Source organism: Danio rerio, chromosome 17, assembly GCF_049306965.1.
Source record: "Danio rerio strain Tuebingen ecotype United States chromosome 17, GRCz12tu, whole genome shotgun sequence".
Lineage (NCBI taxonomy): Eukaryota > Metazoa > Chordata > Actinopteri > Cypriniformes > Danionidae > Danio > Danio rerio.
The window spans coordinates 30,850,396-30,869,194 of NC_133192.1; the positions used below are offsets into that span (position 1 = coordinate 30,850,396).

The 18,799-nt window shown below is 34.9% G+C and overlaps 1 protein-coding gene across 2 annotated transcripts in view; it reads right to left on the reverse strand.

The window, feature by feature from the left end:
* Positions 1-18,799, reverse strand: part of ush2a (Usher syndrome 2A (autosomal recessive, mild)) — a 394,144-nt gene that overhangs the window by 20,710 nt on the left and 354,635 nt on the right. For both annotated transcript variants that reach the window (XM_009293147.5, XM_073928624.1), the window contains exons 62-65: positions 14,887-15,114; positions 13,293-14,812; positions 9,369-9,690; positions 663-869 (exon numbers count right to left, since the gene is read on the reverse strand). In XM_009293147.5, the coding sequence (XP_009291422.2) occupies positions 663-869; positions 9,369-9,690; positions 13,293-14,812; positions 14,887-15,114 (2,277 nt within the window). The remainder of the gene's footprint in view (positions 1-662; positions 870-9,368; positions 9,691-13,292; positions 14,813-14,886; positions 15,115-18,799) is intronic.

Here is an 18,799-nt window from a genome sequence, read left to right on the forward strand (position 1 = left end):
ACAAACCGAAAACAGATCATGCTTTCTATTATGTTTGTGAGCAGTACATCAAATGGACACACACATCAAACACATCAGTCACTGAATCCAGCATATATGGGTTCTTCAACATATATTGTATGGGGTCTTTATTTTATGCACTGTGTTTGTCATAAAGTTATCTGTAGCTCAAATGACAGCATTCTGTATTTAGCTTTTCGCTTGAATGGTGGCTCTGAACTGTCAAAATACCTCTTAAAATGCTTTTTCGGATACAGTTTTTTTCCGCTTTTTTATGACGGATGAAAGTTTTCCGTCAAAACAAAGATTCAGTGTGCAATAACTTTGACTTTTTAAATAATTTATCTTTAGTTTTACCCATTGTGATAAATGACAGTGTATGTTTGGCATGAGAAAGATAAACAATTTCTGTTCCTAATCACCCAGGGGTACAAAAAATATCAAATATAAATGGGTTTAAACTTTAAGCTATTTTTATTTTTGATACTGTATTAAAATGAAAATGTGTTTTCAATTGTTTGTTCCCAATGATGAAGTACAACTAAAGACCAACTCTCTATAACTATAAAGACCATTTCTCCCAACCTTTGTTATCAAGGGTTCCATTATTAGTGGAGTGAACAGTATATCTGTAAAACAATCATAAATTGTGTATTATGTACCAGCTGGTATGAGTCTTTGTTTTGTGCAAAGACTCTGTAGAGACTGATGATGCCGTTTGGTTTTGTTGGTGGACTGATATCCACCACAGCTGAGGTGGCAAATATGTACAGGAATTTAGGTGAGCTGATGCCCTCTGGAGGAGCTGGACCTGTGTGACCCTGAGCCCACGGACTCCCTGCACGACCTGCTGAGTTTACAGCCCATACCTAAAACAACAAAATCAGGTACATAATCATCAACAAAACAATCAAATCAGGTACATCATGTACGTCGAATCAGGTACAATCATTGAACACCATATATTATAAAAATAAATATTATTGCTGTTAATTATTATTTAAGGTCAGATACAAAAAAAAGTTAATTCCATGAGGAAAAAGCGAAAGCAAAAATTACAACAGCAATAGTCTTTATTTTAAAAACATTACATACTTAATACTTAACAAATACTTCTCTTAAATAGACTTTAAATAAGAAATTAATAACTGATAAGATGGACTTTTGCAAATGCGGGAAGATTTCAGCTGTGGCCGGTTAGACAGCCACCATCACTAGCCACTTTGGCTGGTTGAAAATATATTTTAAATTGTAGTTTTCCTAAAAGCAGTGTTCGATGTAAGGATGGCTTAATATTCATACAAATGTAATGAAGCAACACGACTGACAAAAATAATTGTTTGCGTGAGCAAAAGAAAGCAGGTGAATACTGAATGAGAGAATGATAACTTGCACCAACAGCTGATGTAATGCGCATGACAGTTTAAAACGCGTGTGCGCTCCCATTTCCTTGCGTGAAGCAACTGTGCCTGGATACGCAACTGGTGTGATCGGTTTTCTTTCAAATAGACTAGACAAAAACTTATGCTTATGTACCCGACTGTCTTGTTGCTTTCAAGAGCTCCAGCACCAGTTGCTTTCACTTTAATCATTGTTTGAACAGATTATTAATTGGCCTAACATTAACCGTGTGCGTGTGATCATCCTTTCATTATCACACATGGTGTGTTTTTCACCTTCTTTCTTTTGCTTACAGTTATTTTTGTTAATATGGTTTAATTATCACCCTTTTAAATAACATTGCTCTAATATGAGATTAGCTTCCTATTTTTGTGTAGTTAACTGGTGATCTGGGACCTTTAGCCAGGACAAATTATTGTGCATATTTTAGATACATGACAATATATATATATTTTTTTGATTATTTGTTTATTGCAGAACAAAGCCAGCATACATAGCTAGCAACAACTATATACAAGCCAGGGTTTGCATTAAATAAAAATACATAAAGAAATTACAAATAATAATAATAATAAAGACAATAAAATAATAAATGAATAACAATACACAGAAAAAAAAAAGCTCTGGGGTGAGAATTAACTAGTTATTATATAAGAAATTTTCTCAATAAAATCGGACTATGCTTTGATTGTATGGGGTTTAGCTCTGTTAATTCTAGCAGTGGAACGTTCTAACAATGCGACAATATATTTTTTAAATATCAATTGTTTATTTTTTGTCTTTTTAAGAAATGCTTTGTTAAAAAAAAAGTATTAGTATAAAGCAATTATTTTGTTGCTTGTTTTGACACATTTAAAATTTGTGGCTAAGAAATAATAATTATTTATGTTCGGTGTGGTCAGAGATAAATTTGGTATCCTTCATTTTGAAGTCTGGAAAGTGATGTGAAATAAAAACAAATTATAATACGACACTTTGAAACCATGACCCATTTGCTCATGCTTACTGAGCAAGCTCATACACGACACACAAAAAGTGAAACAAATGAGGAGGCATGTGCACATACCAAAATGTAAATCAAGTAATTTTAGCATATCAAAGTCTTATTTATGCACATTAAATACATTTTCCCAACAACAAAATTGTGGCTAGTGAAAATGCTAAGTGGCTAGTAATGTTGGAAATCTACTAGCCACAGTGGCTGGTGATCAAAAAAGTTAATGTCAAGCCCTGAGTCTAACCATATAGAAAGGAAAGATCTTTGCTACATGCAAAGCTACAGGTGAATATATCAAGACTTTTGTGGTCTCTCTAACACCTGCGGAGCCGGTGGTAAAATCAGACCTGATAGCGACACGGCTCTGCAGTGGCCCAGCAGACAGAACGGAGACTCGGCCCCATCCTCTCCTAAACAGGAGTCACCTTCACCTGATGCACCCACCTGGCGCCTTTCGCGAAATGAAACTACCCATTCACCTACTTCGAGGAGTCAGTAGTCCTGCTGTCATTAAGAGCCAAAACATCAGCATCCATTACACAATCACTCCAGCCCGAATCTACATGAAAATTAAATTTCACCTTCATCAAGGAGTAAATGAACACATGGAAAGGTGAAGTAATCTTATTTACTAGACGAGCTGTTTGTATAATTACACAGGAAGAGTAGGAAAAGGTCAGCCGGGGTCGCTATTTGCATGAGTAAGTAATTTGTAGATTGTCAGTTATAATAGCGGCGGCAGATGGATGTTCCTGTGGATAGGGTTAAATTAGCCTCAATAATAGGCAATTACACCGTGATCAATCCAGATGATAGATCTAAGTGGCAATACACACGGACTGCACGAGACACTGGCTGATTTTACATTCCCATCCCAACTCGTTCCTCTGCCAAACTGACAACTGGACGTTTCGAAGGGGGGGGGGCGATGGAGGTGTTAAGGGGTGACAGAAGCCAAGGAAAGCGGACGCAGAAACAGCCTCGTGTCACCCGAAGAGAGAAAAGGTCACGTTGGCAGGAAGACAGTGAGGAAGAAAGAGTGACGGACGCTTGGCTTGTGCCGAAAAGCCGCCTTATGAATGATCGCAGGACAAAGAAGTGCGATAACCTTAATTTCTCACTGATAAATCATTGCGATTCCCAGATAGGAATTTGGTAAAAAGAGATATGGCCGCTGCGTTTTAAAGTGGAGTCAGCCAGGACATCTTCATGCCCTTGTGTGTGGGCGCAGACGTTTTATTGCCACAGGAGCACTTGCATACAGAGCTGTAATTAACACTGGAAAATAAAAGTATTTCATGAGCGAGCTCTAATGGATGTGGGTGTTCACCACAGAGCTGAATCTGCCCGGAGACAGGCTCTCATTGGCCGTGGACACGCCCCCCAGTCATGGACACAGGGCCAAAAGTTCCCTTTTCTGTTATGAGCACTAGACTAATTAAGATTTGACATAAAAGTGTCAATAAAATATGTAGCCTCTTAACATGGGATGGGCTTGATTTCACAGGGACACATGCCCTTGTGTTAGAACGAGCAAAATGAAACAACAAGGCGTAACAACTTCATGACTTTAGGACAAAAATAGGGCTAGTTCATCCAGAAATTCTAGTCCTTTCAGCATTGATTGGTCTTCATGGCAACCCATATTTTCTTTCAGATTTCTGTTTCTTTACTATAAGTGTTCTCATCCCAAACTACTGATGCTTGAAAATATTTAAAAAATATGAAAAAAGAAGAATAAATCATTATAAACATTATATATAAAACACTAATCAAGAGGTTTAGTACAGATGCTATAAAGAGACATTATCACTATATTTAGTTTCTGCACATCAGTGTCAGTACATGGTACATGTTCACATGACATGCTAATTTTTGCCTCTGACATATTGTCTGGGATTGTCTTCTCATGAAGGCACACAATATACCAACACTGAGGAGTAGAAACTGTTGAATAAAGTCATTATTTTTGTTTGATGTAACACAAAAGTATTTTCATAGGATTATAATATTTTGATAGAGGGACATAGTCTGTTTTGAGGATTTTTTTTTTGTAATTTTTCTAGACCTTTAATGAGTCTCGCTGTTTATGGAGGATGAGGGAGCTCTTAAATTTGACAAAATAGAAGACAAACAAAGATCTCAGGGGTTTGGAGCGACATAAGGGTCAGTAATTAATAACAGAATAAATTTTTTTAGGTGAATTAACACTTTAACTCTGCCAGTTTAAGTAATTTGTACTGGGAAAGAATCAGAATGATAGTCTTTATGTACGGGTTTTTCCTTTTATGGGTCAAGAGCGACAAAAGTAACTTGCAGTGTTTGTAACAAATATCACTTTCATGTGCGTCTGACCAACAGATAAATTGTGTGCTTTTCAGAGCTGTTGTTAATGTTTTGGTCACATTCCAAAAAAAAAAGTATGCAATTATTTGTATTTAAAATATATTTTACTTAATGGTTGAGTGTGATTATGACCCAACTTTGGGTAAAGCAAACCCAGCATTTTTAATGTGTAGTTTATCAAACAGCACATTTTAAAATACATGCTATAAACCTGCTAACTTGAACTGAAACTGGGGCTGCCAAAATGACTGTTTAACCCTCCACTGCACGGTGTCACCATATGCCAACGATACTTATATTAATTTCCCCGCCACAGTTTCTTAAAGACCAACATCAAAAATTTTAGTTAGAAAGAGAAGACCTTAGAGTAGCCAATGATGTGCTTTGGTTAAGTCACATGACATGCTGTGTTTTCTGTAGCACGATTTGTGACAGACTGGTGTTTATTGTGAGTAGTTGCTGAATGCAAATGTAAACATCAATAGAAACAAAGGATCAAATTATGTCAGATCCACAAAAAAATCTGAAACATCACTTCCAGTAAGATATGATGACATATTCACAGCTTAAAACGTTTTTATCAAATTAGTTTTTTGTAAATCGATCAAATGTGTGTGTTACCAAATAGCAACACTCTCCAATAGTGGAACGTGTAATATTGCATTGGGTTAGCTAGCTAGCAAGGTCAGCTGTGAACTTTTAAGTAGTAACTTTTCCAATTTTTAAAAAAAATTTTTTTACAGCACTTCAAGTTAAGTCGTTTTAAGAAAAGAAAAACAGTCAAATATTTCTTAAAATAGATTTATCATAATGCGTGCGGTAGAGGGTTAAAATATTAATCCCTGCTACTCTCAACCTGCTTTTGGTTGTATGCAAATAAAATTTAATAATGAAACATTAAATCATAAAAATTAAATGTGTTTTATTACTGTAGACCCTTTTCACATTGTTTGGGTTTCTCAGCAGCGAAATTCATCATAGGTGGGTGCGCTTAGAGTGCAGTGAATGGGAGAGTACAACAAATCATTAAAAAAAAAAAACCTGTTTGCTGAAATAATAAAAGAAAAAAGCCACAACAGTGTTTAAAGACTTTCAGAAAAAGAAAAAAAATTGAGACTGACGACGTCAAATTTACTCTCAGCCCCAGATGCTGCATTAGATATAATTAATATAAGCGGTGGTTCACTAAGATGATATTATACAAACATAGACGCATATAAATTTTCATACATTTTTTTAAATATCTAAATAATAAAAACTTTCAAGGATTTAAGATAATGATGCCCGTTAAACGCGTAATTTTTCTTGTGAAAAGGGTCCATAGATTAATAGTTTGATCTATTAACAAACCTTTTGAAGCATCAGGCACGTGAAGAGACAGAAATCTCTCAGATTTTTCAAAAATGTAATTTCTTATAGACTTGAAACGACACAATGATGTGACATAAAAATTTTTCATTTTTTGCAATGAACTAACCCTTTAAACATAATGACACCATTTTCACACCGTTAAATAAGCAGACTCAGACATACGTTCAATGACACATCCAGTATAGTTAGCAAGCTCCCTGAGGAAAGCCAATAGGCATTAAAAGGTCTTTCCAATACTTGTACATTTGGGAGGCCTAACAGCTAATTCAATGGCTTCGATCGTAATCGTCAGCGTTCAGCCAAGCCCAGATTAATGTCCCTGTCGCCTGTCCGTCATCACTCAGCTCCGCCCGCCAGCTGTCATAAATTACCGCTCATAAATAAGATGGAACAATCAGGCAAACTCTATCAATTTAGCCCTGATCAGCTCACGCCTCTCAGGCCTGACAGTCAAATGCTAATGTTATTTTGCTCCAAAGGCTAGGCTGTCAATTAAGAAAGGTCTCGTAAGGGGACAGCGGTGCGAGGAATATGGTGAGTTAGATTAAATGCTTGTCTACAAGAAGGAGAGAAGGTAAACACTGCAGAAACACATAATCATGCTAATTAAATAGTCCTGGAGGAGCGGATTTATATGGAGGATTTAATCATGTTTAGATGCAGGTTTACAGTAAAATGTTATGCAGCATTAGAGTTAGGGTTTAAGGTGTCACGGTGGCGCAGTGGGTAGCATGATCGCCTCACAGCAAGAAGGTCACTGGTTCAAGCCTAGTCTGGGTCAGTTGGCATTTCTGTGTGGAGTTTACATGTTCTTCCCATGTTCGCGTGGGTTTCCTCTGGGTGCTCCGGTTTCCCCCACAAGATACTATAGGCGAATTAGGTAAGCTGAATTGTCCGTAGTGTATGCGTGTGAATGAGAGCGCGTGGGTGTTTCCCAGTGATGGGCTGCAGCTGGAAGACCATCCACCCCAGATTAATAAAGGGACTAAGCCGAAAATAAATGAATGAACGAATGAATGAGGTATGATTTCATAAATATGCAATACAGTAGTGTCCGAAAGTGATGTATGTGTAAGGAGAAAATATATATTTTTAAGCATACTGTAAATAAGAAAAGCTTTTATATGTGACAGCCGATAAAACATGCTTTCATGCTAAAATATTATTCAAATACTAAAGTAAATAAAAATAGTAATTACTAAGTAATATGAAGAACTGTTATTTGTAGTTTATTTTTTCTGTGAACTAATTGGCATAGTAAAATATATTGTGTATCATAGTATACTGAAATTTGCATTTCTCCTTTAATTGCCAGTTAAAAAACTGTAAAAATCCAAACTTGTTGCTCATATTTAGATGGTTATGTCCACTTGTATGGTAATAAAAAAGAAAATATTATATAATATACAATCTAGACATTATTTCGGACTTTGTTACATCATTAGATATAATAATAACAGTGTGTTCTTATTGCTAACAAAGAGTAAGACTAAAATTATGGGGAAACAATGTCAAGTAAAAAGTTATGCAAAAAACAATATATATATTGATAATATCAATATAATATCAATAATATCAAAAACTATATTTTATAACAATTAAAATATATTAGAATAAATAAATAAATAATTAAATACTTCATACATTTAATTAATATTTAATATAATAATGGTAATATAAGATTATTTGATAAAGCTGTAAATGTAAAAATATAATTTAAATAAATAATAACATAAAATGTAAATAAAAAATATATACAAATAAAAGCTAATTAGAGCGTCACAGTGGCGCAGTAAGTAGCACGTTCCCCTTACAGCAAAAAGGTCGCAGAATCGAACCTTGGCTGGGTCAGTTGGCATTTAATTTGCATGTTCTCCCTATGTTTGCGTGGGTTTCCTCCTGGTGCTCCGGTTTCCCCCACAAGTCCAAAGACATGCGGTATAGTTGAATTGTGTAAGCGAAATTGTCCATTGTGTATGTGTGTGAATGGATGTGTATGGATGTTTCCCAGTGATGGGTTGGTGCTGGAAGGGCACTTTTGGGCACAGATTTCCAAAGTAGGGCCTGTGGGCCAAAGTTGGCCCATTGTAACCTTTGATTTGGGCCACCATTTTATCTGAGATGAGAGTGAGTATAATGGAGAGGGTTGAGAGGAACGCCATTAACACAGAGAGTCATTTCTAACGTAACTTTTTAGTTTGTTTCATTGCTGAGCAAAAAAAAAAAAGCAAACTGAAATTAAATGTTTCAACTAAAATATAAATTTTAGTTTACTAAAATGTAAATACTGTCACTCGATGAATAGAGGACTATGTAGAAGACATCAACAAGCAAACCAAGGCAAAAACTAGCTCTACTATAAACTAGATCTTTTTTTTAATTGTAATTATTAAATGTAAATAAAAAACAGTATTAGTTAATATAAAGCAGTTTATATCATTTCTAAACATCATTACTAGGAAATTACCCATGACAATTATATGTACCTTTGGCCCACTAGCCTCAATCAAGTTTTGTTTTGGCCCTTCATAAAAAAGTTTGGGCACCCCTGACCCGACCACAACTCTCTAACACAGAATGTAAACAATATACAGTTGAAGATAGAATTATTAGTAGACCCCCTGTTTATTTTCCCCCCAATTTCTGTTTAACAGGGAGACAATTTTTTTTCAACACATTTCTAAACATAATGGTTTTAATAACTCATTTCTAATAACTGATTTATCTTCTCTTTGCCATAATGACAGTAAATAATATTTGCCTAGATATTTTCAAGACAGGTTAAAGTGACATTTAAAGGCTTAACTAGGTTAATTAGGTTAACTAGGCAGGTTAGGGTAATTAGGCAAGTTATTTGTTTTGTAGAAAAAAATGTAAAAGTTTTGTTTTGTAGACTATCGGAAAAATATAGCTTAAAGGGGCTAATAATTTTGTCTTTAAACTGTTTATTAAAAATGTAAAAACTGCTTTTATACTAACTGAAATAAATTAAATAAGACTTTCTCCAGAAGAAAAAATATTATCAGACATACTGTGAAAATTTCCTTGCTCTGTAAAACATAATTTGGGAAATATTTAAAAAGAAAAAAAATCAAATGGGGGCTAATAATTCTCACTCAACTGTATATAAATATAAAAAACTATTTAACTCTGATCATTCTCTCTGTAAAGCAGTAAATTACGCATAAAACCTCAAACTTAAACACACTAGAAAACATCACTTTTAAATTCAGTTAAATTCAGGGAGTCAAACCTGGTATTCATAGGCAGTGTAGGGCTGGAGTTTGTCATCATGGCAGGAGGTTGAGGAGTCGCTGTAAACCAGTGTAGTTACAGATCTGCTCTCCATGTCTGAGAGGTGTTTTCGGTAGAGCTCATAGTGCAGAAGTTTCCCATTGGGTTCGGTGGGAGGAGACCAGGACAGCAGAAAGACGGTCTGTAGGCCTTTAGGGTTGGTTTGCAGCTCCAGCAATGGGGCAGGTTGACCAGCAGGGGGCGATTCAAGCGTCTGTATTGAAGACCAGTCACTGGCAGCACAGCCTAACAGTGAACAGGCCTCCACTCTGACCTCATATCTGGAAATAAATATTGACAATCAAAATAATTATTCAATAAATTATGGTAACATAACAATTCATTATATTAATATGGCAAATAAATAAGAAATAATAATAAATTTTATAAACATACATAATTATCAAACACTTATTTTAGTGATAAAATATTATATAGTTTACATACAGTTTAATTCTCACGTATTATCTTTTATTTACATTTTTTTGTGTAAATTTTTTTTAGGTTTAATGTATTATTATTTCTGTTTTAATCTAACTACTGACATGTGAACAAACTAAAATTTTCCACAAAATTAGCATTTTTAATTAAGTTTTTTTTGTTTGTTTTTTTTATTTTTTTTGTTAAATTAGATTAAATTAAATTGCAACTAACATTTCTGAATTATGATTTCTGGTTGTTGTTTTTTAATTTAATTTAATTTAATTTAATTTAATTTAATTTAATTTAATTTAATTTAATTTAATTTAATTTAATTTAATTTAATTTAATTTAATTTAATTTAATTTAATTCTTTGGTAGATTTAATGCTTAATCTTTTATTATTTCTGTTTTAATTTTAGATTTTTTTTGTACTGAGAAGTCAACAAACTTAATTTTTTTCCAAGGCAGCATTTCTGAACTTTGCTGTTAAGTTTTCTGGGTTTTTTTTCTCCAAATGTTTAGTTGTAGTTTTTTTTTTTTTTTTTTAGGTTTAATGAATTATTATTTCTGTTTTAATTTCAGTTATTTCCATACTGAGATGTCAACAAACATAAATTAACTTTTTTTAATATCATTATTTCAGCATTTATTTCATTTTAATATCATTATTACAGCATTATTTTAATAGCAATAATAATGTGTAATACATTTTGAATTACATTATGCCTTTTAAAAAAAAGACAACTGGATCCTAATTCTGATCCTTTTTTGGGCTTATCCCATTAAAAAAGTGTGTTATTTATCAGCGGAACAGAGAGCAGTTTTCTCCTTCAGAAGGTCACCGGCGATGGACTGAAGGAGAAAAGGGAGAGAAGAGAGGAGAGCAGGAGAATAAAGGGAAGGTCGTCTGAAAGAGGCAATGAGTGGCGAGTTGATAATGTTGATGAACCATTATCATCACCCCACTTATCTGGGTTTTCACTTCAACATACGTACAACAGACCCAGACTTTAGTCATCCCTCATTTGAGAGCCTCCTCCTTCTGACCGTCTTTGAATTTACCAAGGATGGAAACATTAGAAAAGGCTCAAGGTTGATTTCGTCTCTCCTCTAAGATTCTCCATTCAGCTCTCTAATGCCTGCTTTGCTCATTTATTTTTTTTTTATTTATCAGCATGTCTGTCTTTAGTGCAGTCAATGTATACTGTAATATGAGCCGCAACTTTATGGTATTAATTAAAAAAGCACATTTGTATCTAAAAATGGGGCAGCACAGTGGTGCAGCAGGTAGTGGTCGCAAGAAGGTCGCAGGTTCGAGCTTTGACTGGGTCAGTTGGCATTTCTGTGAGGAGTTTATATGTTCTCCACATATTGGCATGGGTTTCCTCCATGTTCTCCGGTTTCCCCCACAGTCCAATGTCATGCGCAACTGCTGAATTGAGTAAGCTTAACTGTCTGTTGTGTATGTGTGTGTGAATGAGTTTGTATGGATGTTTTCCAGTACTGGGTTGCAGCTGGAAGGGAATCCGCTGCTTAAAACATATAATGGATAAGTTGGCGGTTCATTCCGCTGTGGCAAACCCTGATTAATAAAGGTACTAAACTGAAAATAAAATGAATGAATCTAAAAATGGTGTAAGCATTGTTTTTTTTTTGCAATTATTTCTTTCCTCTAAGATTCTTCTTCGTCTCTCTTTTTCTCCTTTTATTTTTTATCAGTGTATCTGTCTTTAGTGCAGTCAGTGTATACAGTAATATGAGTTACAACTTACAGGTATTAATTTTAAAGCATATTTGTAGAGTATCTGAAGATGCTTCAAGCATTCATTTTTATTTGCTGCATTTATTTGCATCAAAAATTAACCAAGAGCAAACTGAAACAACTAAATTTGTATCAGTTTATACACTTTCAACTTAAATTCTTAGCATTCAAGCATTAAAACAATTTTATTCTATTAAAGAATACAAAAATCTAATCTGTCTAAATTCTAACTGGTTAGCATATTATCTTTCAAATACAATCCCTCCCCTGTCGTCCATGCCACGCCTCCTGAAATCGCGAACATGCTAATTAAAGATGACCGAGACCCACTAGATCATGTCACTCGCTAATTGGAAAACTTTACAGTTACTTTATAATACTACAATTCTAAACCAAAAACTGTATTATATCTAGCACGTTTTTAGCAAGCAAAACTTTTCATCATTCTCTCATCAGTCTCATTCATCAGGCTTACTCTCTCACACGCTTGGTTCTAAAGTGAAAACTGTAGTAGTCTTGCTTAGTGGTTGGCTGGCGACGTGCAGGAATTACACTTATTATTAAGCCATACTTACATGCTACTTCAGACCGAATAATCAGAGTAGCATGTTAAACAATATAGGGAGCGTGTCAGAGGTTGTCGTTCTTTAAAAATGAATCAATGTGAATATAAAAGCAACTTCAGCTCTGTAAAGCAGGCTAGGCGGAATAGCGCTATTTACTGATGTTTTGTTGGTAAGCTAAATAAAAATCTACATTATCGATGCAATAAAATGTCCCTTATGAAACTGAAAATAGTCACATCAATCTTTCGTTGGAAGATTTCAGTGGCTGAACAACACTTCTGTGCATGTAGCCCATTCGTAAAACAGCACAATCTACATAAGATTTGCAAGGGTTAAATAGATTTTTCAACATTACTTGTCTAAAAGAAATAAATCATTCATGGTGTGGTCCTTCCTTCAGCGTTCAAAAGTAACTCCAACATTGATTCAGGATTTTAAAAAGTTTTGATTGAGCATTTGTTTTTAGCGCTTTCACTCGTGTTCACATGATCGCAGCCTGCGTGAACGCGCATCGACAGATCTGCGTGAACGGGGGCGCAGTTGTTCAAATCTACATTTGCTGACAAACAGTTTGGGCTACTTATTAGAATTATGGGAGATGTCGGCCCAACAATACTTAATTGGATGAACATTTTTTTAGTCCTATGCCTTACCCAGAATATAAAAATACATATAAATACATTTAGATTATTTACTTTAATTAGTACTATTGGAATATGAAGAGACTTTCAACCAGCACAACAAAAATGTTTCAAAAAACAATCACCTACTGCAACGTTATTGATAATAATATTATTTCATATATAATACTTTATAATAATAATAATTATTATTAATGTAAAGTCGTTTACTATTTTTTCCTGCATATAAAAACCATAAATAAGAAAATTCATGGTTAAGATATTTATAATATTTTTGCATTAGAAATACTAAAGTGACTAAAGAGCTTACATATACCAAAAAAAAGAAAGAAAAGATGCTTTTTATGTTTATATAATTAATTTTGTAAATTGTAAATGGACCTGTTTTAATAAATTAATTATGTTTTATATTTTTAGTGTCGTGTCTACATTTGCCTGTACCAAAATGTATCAAAAACAGTATGTGAAAATGATGCATTCTGGTTTTGTACCTGTAGTAGGGCTTTAGTGTGTTGAGAGAGAAACTCCGGCTCTGGAAGGCACTGTGGTGTGACGCAAAAACAAAACGTTTCACATTGTTCTCAGCTGGGTCCCGTTTGTAAAGCGAATAACTGATGATGACACCGTTAGGTCTTGCAGGAGGGTCCCACTTCACCATAACACTGAATGGCCCCAGAGCCTGTAATCTGGGTGGAGAAACACCAGAGGGCGCTGATGGTTGCGTGCGGGCCACCGCTGGAGGACTGGTAGTGGCGCCCTCGCTGTTATTGGCAGTGATGGTGTAGCTGTACTCCACGCTGGGCAGCAAGGTGAAGTCATGATAACGAGTGTCAGTACCAGTGTATATGAGGCTCCCGTTTCGACGGAGCTCGTATCCCATGATCACTCCATTAGGATGAACAGGCTCTCTCCATGTGACCTCCACTGATTCAGGACCTGTGACTTTAAGAGTAGGAGCAGGCATCCCTGAGGGCGGAGCTTCTCTTGTCTGGATTAGAATAGGAGAACTCGAAGTGCAGCCTCCATTGGTGCAGGCCGTCAAGATGATGCTGTAGGAAACATGAGGCTGAAGATCCAAAACTTGAACGCTTAACCGTTTTCCACGGTAGACCTCATCATTGTTAACTTTGAGAATATACACCACAATCTCCCCATTCTGGAAGGATGGAACAGTCCAAGACACATTGAGTGAATAGGATGTGATGTCAGACAATATAGGAGACTCCACAGTAGCAGGGGCGCCTTCTAGCGTCCTGATTTGTGTCGGACCACTTGTAACACATCCTGCCACGGTACAGGCAATGATTGCATAACTGTAGAGAGTGTATGCGTTTAAATCCACATCTGTGTAGTTGAACACACTCGAATCAAAGCTGAAATGAAAGCCAATGTTATCCCTCTGAATCCTGTAGGTGAGAAGAACCCCATTGGGCTCCAATGGAGGCGTCCAAGCTACGAAGACTTCATTAGGCTTGCCCTCTATGTGACTGACAGACGGAGGAGCCAGTCCTCTTGGAGGAGCTTGTTTGGTTTGAACCGTAAGCCAGGGGCTATCAGTAAACCCTGCCGCATTTGAGACACGCACACGAAACTTGTACCTGCTCCAGGGCAGGAGGCCAGACATATTATAGGAGAAGCTGTTAGCCTGGGTGTTGTTCTGGATAAAGACGATCTTGGCTCTCAAGGAGTCATCTTCATCACTGCGCACCCTGTCGTCCTCCAGACGTACAGCCAGAAGCTGGTACTGCAGGATCCTGCCATTGGGCTGGGCTGGTGGAGACCAGAAGAGCTCCACACTGCGGGAATGTACCTGATAGACTGTGGGGGCTGGTTGAGAGGATGGGATGGCCTCTTCTGTGGTGACCCGTTGAGGAGCAGATCTGGTGCAGCCTGCTTCAGTGCAAGCTTCCAAAATGAGTGTGTACACTGTGTAGGGCTCCAGACGGCGGAAGAGGAATTGGCGTGCGAGGCCGCTAAACTCCAAGTTGTCCTCATTGAAGATGTTGTACATCTGTGGAGAAGAATGTGTTAAATGAGGGGTGATTCTGAAGCGTGATTGTTATAATGTAACCAAGGATTACATACTTTGATGACTCCATTAGGAGAAGCAGGTTCTGCCCACTGCAGCAGCAGAGCTCGGCCATGTTCTCTTCTCTCAACGCTGAAGTTGGCCAGGCCACTCGGAGAGGCTTCTAGGGTTCGAATGGTGGTCCAGGGACTTGACACCTGACCTGCTCCATTTACTGCCTCCACACGAATATTATATGTGGTGTAAGGCTCTAAACCAAACACATAAGCCTGAAAAACATTACCCTGCAACACAATAGGAACAAACATATAAGGGCTAGGGTTAGTGTATGTTGTAAACAGAGAAAATTTACATAACAAAACTATAATCACCTTTTAATAATAATAGTAATAATAATAATAATAATAATAATAATAATAATAATAATAATAATAGTAATAATATCAACAACAACAATAGTAATAATAACAACAACAACAATAATAATAATATCAACAACAACAATAGTAATAATAATAACAACAATAGTAATAATAATAATAATAATAATAATAATAATAATAACAATAGTAATAATAATAATAACAATAACAACAACAACAACAACAACAATAGTAATAACAACAACAACAATAATAATAATAATAATAATAATAATAATAATAATAATAATAATAATAATAATAATAATAATAACAACAACAACAATAATAATAATGATAACAAAAGTAATAATAATAACAACAACAATAATAATAATAATAATAATAATAATAATAATATGCAATATATGCATTTACTAATTAAATGCATTATATAAAAATTCTATGAAAAAATGCCAATACAATTTTTTTTTTAAAACAAAAATTCTAACTACTGTCTACTGTCCCAGAAGGTTAATTAAATTATTAATAAAAAATAACATTTTATTAAAAGTTCTACCCCCCGGGGTATAAATAATTTCAGGCTTGAGGCTTATATATAAACTATTTATATTACAAGCTCAAACAAAGGGTATGATTAAATAATTTTGGCCTTGGCCTTGATATATAAAAACGGCATAAAACGGCAACAGCAACTTTTTATTTCATTATTAATTAAATTCATTATTCACTACTCATCACTATTATGCCTTCATAATAATAATATAACCATATCACTTTTCAGTTCATAAAATAAAATACAAAATCATTGACATGAAAGAATATAATACCATCATTCATGCTGAATATTTAAATGTTTACTCAGGCTATTGAAAGTGGTGGTTCTTTTCTCTCAAAAAGTTGACTTTTTTGCAGTTATTCCCCTCATTTTTTGTTCATTTATGAGGTTGAAATACTGCCTTTTAGAGATATTTTAAGAACTAAGCATGGCTGGATTTGCTTGTCGGATGGTAAACACACTTTTTGATGTACCAAAATATTTTCTACGATTTTACAATTCTACTTTAATGTGCATTTAAACTGTAAGTTATTAATAATGTCATGAGATTAGCATTTAGATTTCTTTATAAAAAATATGAACATTTATTAATCAATCAAAAACAAAAAAAAAAAAAAAAAAAAAAAACAATTAGGATCTGTTAAAACAAATAAACTTGCCAGCTCATTCAATTTTCCTCAGTCAGAATTTGGCCATTTGAATAATAAAATAATTGCATTAAAGCCTTCCTCTATCGATTATTTTCACAATTTATGATGGTATAGTAGTCAAAAATGGGACAAATGAGCTCATGTAGGGGCCAAATTCTGGACTTTGTCAGTGGGGGGTGGGTTTTTCAAACCACCCAAACCCCCCGTCTATGAGCCTACTGTACTTGATTTTAACATTTGAATTATTCATTCTTTGAAAATAAAATTTAATTTGACTAGAAAAACAAAACAAAACACACTGCACATAATTCTCACCATCAACAGTAAACCTACAACCCCCTTTCTACCATCCCTATGCAGATTTTACACCCCAATCCATTACATCGCTGGGAGGCACTGAAGCATTTAAAGCGCTACCTTTTTACGTGGTTGAAAAATCGAGAACATTTGGACTATAAACCAGCAAACATATGCACATTGTCAATAGAGACAGCTGTTTCATCTCACTTTATTTCAGCACAGAGACTTATATCCTGCCCCTAGATGGCAATGCTATCAAACACTTTCCTAAACATGAGAACCAAGACATTAACAAGCAGGCGCTCGCTCATCCAGGATACTCAAGGCAGCCATTAAAAAGCGACTAAGAGAATTGATTTTTGTTATAGATTTCCAAATAAATGTTTATGGCACAGATCCCTAAAATGGGAAGTGTTTAAGTTTTGATTAAGAGAATTGGTTATGCTGCCTTTCGGGTATGCACAGATCGGGCGTACAAGAAATGATCAAATTTATAGCATCACAGGATCACACAAGGGAATGAATCAGGTGTTTAAATAATGATAATGATAAAAAAGACTCTGTATTTACATTGATAAATTGTAGCAAATAATAAAAAAAACACTCATTTATATTAGCAAACACTGCTTGCTATATAAAATTGCAGGACAATGACGTTAGAATCATAAGAATTTGTTGGAATCGGTGAACTTCTACAGCAGTTAGCATTTTCTCCAGGACAAAAGCCCTGAATTGGGACTTTCTGTAATTGAGTAAGAAAGAAGCCTCGCTGTTTTAAACATTAAAGAGGTATCCGCACATTTAGAGTTAGCTCTGGGAATCAGTCATTTGTAAAGGGAAAGAAGTCTTTTAAAGCCCCCTTTTCTTTCCTCTTTCAACCGAGCACAGGTCTCCCTTGTCTCATCAGCTGCTTACATATGTGTTATTTCCTGTGACAGCGCTGGGGGCTGCTTGGGCCAGGGGATGATTTTAATTAAGAATAACCATGTGGATTTGTCACAACAATTATGCTGATTAGATGAAAGTGGAGATTCCTGACCCTTCAAAGGTGTGGGACTGCTTCATTTGCATACAGTAGACATACTGTCCCGGCCCGCCACTGCTGACTTCAGCCCGAGCTGGATTTTATTAGGATCACGCTAACAGCTATAGGGCCCGGGAAATGCCTCATCAAAAAGCTTCAAATGGAGCCTTTGGCAAAGTTGAGCCACTGGACACGTTTTTAGTAACTCCACACTCGTCTCTTTTAAGATTTTTAGGCAGATAAAATGATGCAACTAAGCTTTTTGTTTTAAATTTTATCAATCATAGCTGGATATGTAATATTCAGGTTTTTTTTTGCAAGTATGCTTCAATTTACTGCAAATCCACACACTGCAAAAAAATAAAAATAAATAAAAAAATCTTACTTAGAGGTTTTGTCTTGTTTCAAGTATTAATACTAACTTGTTTTTCAGAAATAATTGGTCTAAATTAAGTCAATATTCCCTTAAAACATGCTAAATAATCTGCAGTGAGCCAATTAAACTAATCTGAAAACAAAATAATTCCACTAACCTCACTAATATTTATAAGTAAATAATATAAGATTATTTGGCTTGTTTTAAAGAAAACAATCCTCAATTTTGATTTATTATTTCTGAAAAAGTACAATATATTTTTACTTGTATAGAAAATGCTTCTGGTTCATCCTTACCATAAAATTTATTTATTTATTTTTTATTTTTTTGGAGTCTAAAACAACATTAAACACCACAAACAAACAAACAAACAAACAAACAAACAAACAAACAAACAAACAAACAAACAAACAAACAAACAAACAAAACCCAATAAAGAACCCTAACAAATCACATCAACACTAAACAACACTAACTCCAGGCTTAACCTTAAAAAACACCATAAACATAACCCTAAAACACAACTCTTAAATTCTTTAACAACCCTTCTTTAAGCTCTAAATGAAAACAACAACAAAACACTAACCCCAAAAAACAAAGAAAAAAACAAAAACAAAAAAACCCCAAACGACCAAAACATTAATCATATTAAAATAACCCTGATCCTAAAAAAACTA